Genomic DNA, 3,597 nt, shown 5'->3' on the forward strand with positions numbered 1-3,597 from the left:
TGCATCCAGAATATGATTCTGTACTTGTATTGCAAGTTCACGAGTAGGTGCTAATATCAGAGCATATAACTTATTTCTCGTTTTCTTAACAAACTCAGTGGTATTGGCTGATTCTTCCTCCAGTTCTTCCAAAACTTCTTCTGCTTCTTCTTCAAGGCCAGAATCATTTTCATCTTCTTCTGTTGGATTTTCAAGCTTATTCACAATTCCTGTCAAGATAGGAATGCCAAATGCCAAGGTTTTACCGCTCCCAGTCTCTGCAGCACCAACTATATCTTTCCTTGCTAACAATGCAGAAGGCATTACCATGGATTGTATCTTTGTTGGGGTTTTGAAACCTTTCTGATACAATGCTCTGATAATGGTCTCTGGAATATTGAACTTGACCCACTCGGCCATTTGTACAAACATATCTTCATTGTTACTGGTGTCAACCTCTAATAGTTCCTTATTAGCACTTGTGTATGTCTGTTTCTTCTTCTTTTTCTGCTTCAGTTTTTTACTGTGAGGTTCATCAGATTGAATCTCTTCAGTTTTATTTACTTGATCATCAGGATCATTTGTATTTGCACTAAGCTCAGAGACCTCAACTTGACTGGGGTTTTGTTTCCTTTTCAACTTTTTCTTTTTAGAACTCACAGTTACATTAATGTCTTCTGTTTTCTCTTTGTCAGCTTCAGCTCTTTCCTCTTCTTCATTGTTTTCTTCCTCCTGAAGGTTGAACTTGGTTTTGCTTTTCACTTTAGTTTTAAGAGGTTTCTTTTTCTTCCTTTTCTTTTTCACTCCTCCATCTTTAATTTTGGCTGATGTTTTAGGCGCTCCAATGACAACAGTTTTGTTTTTCTGAAAATTCAAGAAATAAAAATATTAAATAATCAGAATATTTTAATACAAAATTTGGTGAGTTCAAGATTGGGACTTTCTGAATTGCCTGAAACTGCATTACCCCTAGGCTAACCAAGCTTCATAAAAATGAATTGTTTCTTTTCATTTTTTTTTTTTTTTTTTAAGGTTTGAAAGAGGACACTGTAGCAACTGAGAAGAATCATCCAAATATCAAAGAGAAGACAGGAGGGTAGGGGAAAGCACCTTATTAGTTGAGGATAAAGTTTGCCCTGGTGGGAATCGAACCCATGATCCAACACGTACAGAGTAGGTGTGCTAAACACCAAGCTAACTAGGATGGCTTTTTAGACCTTTAAATTCACTGTGGCTGAATGTTTTACATACCTTGTCTAAGCAGTAATCAGTGAGTTCTTCGACACCGATCAAACCATCCAGATCCAGGTTTTGAGAGAGAACCCGGGATTTCAGAGACAAAGGTTTCCATGACAAACCATTCTTTGGTATCACTTTGACCATTTTTGAACCAATTAACACTGCTACTGGGTTAAAATCAGTTTAATTCTTTAAATTTTCACAGAGATATCAAAATCAAGAGGATCCTTATTTTCCAGAAAATTTTCTGTCACATTAGTGATGGGCCGAGTGAATGATTTTACTCGAGTGGACTCGAGTTTGACTTCACTCGAGTCCACTCGATTATTATTTTGTTCCACTCGAGTGGAAAAACTATTCATTGGGTTCTCTGACCCGAGTTCACTCGCGCACTCGCCACATATTATTGCAACATACAGTTTCTATTCGAGTACAAATCTATTCGTCAGAAAAACTATTCGTTTGAACGAGTTGAATGATTCACTACCCCCCTCTCCCCTCTTGCCTCTTACTAGATGATGATGCAAGAAAGAGAACTGAAGAGGGGGAGGGGTATAGTGGTATACCCGTATGCCGAGAGTTTCCGAACGAAAACCCGAATATCAGCGACTCGCTCGCCTACTCGACTCGCGAGTGAGAAATCGGCACGGTGTAATTTCCAGGAATAAATATTCAACTCGATTAATTTCCACTCGAGTTACAACTCGAATTGGAAAATAATCGAGTAGAAAATAATCGAGTTGAAAAATCTCACTCGAGTCCCATCACTAATCCTGACAGTCAGGATAGACAGTGGTGTTAATTTTAGCAACTAACAATGTAACATGGGCGGAGCTCAGACCTTAAAGTCGGCATGTCTCCTCTCACGGCTGCGGTGAAATCTGCGGTCGTGGGCGGGGGGGTGTCGAACGGGTATCTGCATTAAGCCTTGTTGTATATATCTACCTCTAAAAAGGGTTCTAGGCAACTGGGGAAAGAGACCATTAAGCTGTCACACCCAGCCGCAGACCTAGTAATTGATTGCTGGGTATGGGGCTGGGTGGGAGGGCAAAAATGGTACATATCAATAGGATGTACATAGAGATAGGTATTTAAATTACTGTATACATGAGATTAAAAAAAAGAGATAAAAAAGAGAAAAGAAGAGAAAAAAAAAAAAACCAGGTAAATGAAAAAAAAGCAAAAACAACACCGTTATGTACGAACTCTCTTACCCTATTGTAGACATGCTCTATGGTTTCAAAGGTTTATTTAATCCTTACAACTCCTATACCGATATGGCAGCGGCCCGCCGTGCCCGGGGCGCCTGGAGCGGTGTGCGCTGATGTGTGTTGTGTTAAAAATTACAACGTAAATACGGCGTGGATCTAATTCTCCAGGACCCCCGTCGTAACATTGTTCAAAGGTCGCCACGGTCTTTGTGCGGTCCGTAGGTACCTCGCGACCTTTTACGGGTCTCCATCGTCCGCTCACGAGCTCGCGCGTCCTCCATTGTGCTGGAGTTACCTTCTCTTGAGGTGAGGGCCCGGGGATGTGGGCCGAGCGGAGAAAACCGGTCATCAAATAAATCTTCGGAACTCACTAGTAGGCGCCAGAGTAAATGCTGAAACCTATGGACGATGGATTATAATGTGTATGACTCGCATACCTCGTGGTTTAATTGACTTAGAAAAAGAATCCTGTTTATGTACGTATTAGTGCGAGACGCCGCTTTTTTAGGAACGCTTATCTAATCCGAAGCAGGAACTTGCGGCGAATAGTCTAAAGTTCAACATGTCTTAGCGTAGCTATGTTCCTGGGGTCCTGCTCGGAGAGGATAAGACTATACTTTTCGAAGGTATTGAAGATCTAATCTTCGCTGTCAAGTAAAACTTGTAGTACCTGATTTTTCGCGCCATCAGGGGCTCTACTCTAGAGAAATTAGAACGCACACTTGTCAATCCTTCACGTGTGCACCGTTTACTTTATGTACCGTCCTGTTAAGCACGTGTTAAGAACCTGATTTCTCATTGGGACAAGTTGATGATTTGACATTTTAAATAAATTATAAGTTACTTATGAAACTGTTCGTCCAGTCAGACTAATTACTATTAAGTTCTGAGATTCAAAAAATAGAATTAAGAAAGAAGATACATGATTCTTTTAGACAGTAGAAGGGGTAACATGATTCACGTGGAATAGTCATATTATGTAGCAATTATTTTACCTTCGTATAGTAACAAAAAAAAAAAAAAAAGTTTATATAATGTAAAAAAGAAAAAGAAAAGAAAAGAACGAAAAAAAACAAAACAAACACGCAAAAAAAGGAAAAAATAAAGGACCAAACACAAAAAAGAAGAAAAAGAAAATAAATAAAAAAAGAAAAAACGAAGATAACGA

At 39.3% G+C, this 3,597-nt stretch overlaps 1 protein-coding gene across 1 annotated transcript in view; it reads right to left on the reverse strand.

The window, feature by feature from the left end:
- Positions 1-24: 24 nt before the first annotated feature.
- Positions 25-3,597, reverse strand: part of LOC103523905 (ATP-dependent RNA helicase ddx24-like) — a gene marked incomplete at both ends in the record, with an annotated part of 10,347 nt that continues 6,774 nt past the window's right edge. The window contains one exon of the mRNA XM_008488913.1: positions 25-843. Coding sequence (XP_008487135.1) covers positions 25-843 — 819 coding nt within the window. The remainder of the gene's footprint in view (positions 844-3,597) is intronic.

This window comes from Diaphorina citri, unplaced genomic scaffold, assembly GCF_000475195.1.
Source record: "Diaphorina citri unplaced genomic scaffold, Diaci psyllid genome assembly version 1.1 scaffold54200, whole genome shotgun sequence".
Lineage (NCBI taxonomy): Eukaryota > Metazoa > Arthropoda > Insecta > Hemiptera > Psyllidae > Diaphorina > Diaphorina citri.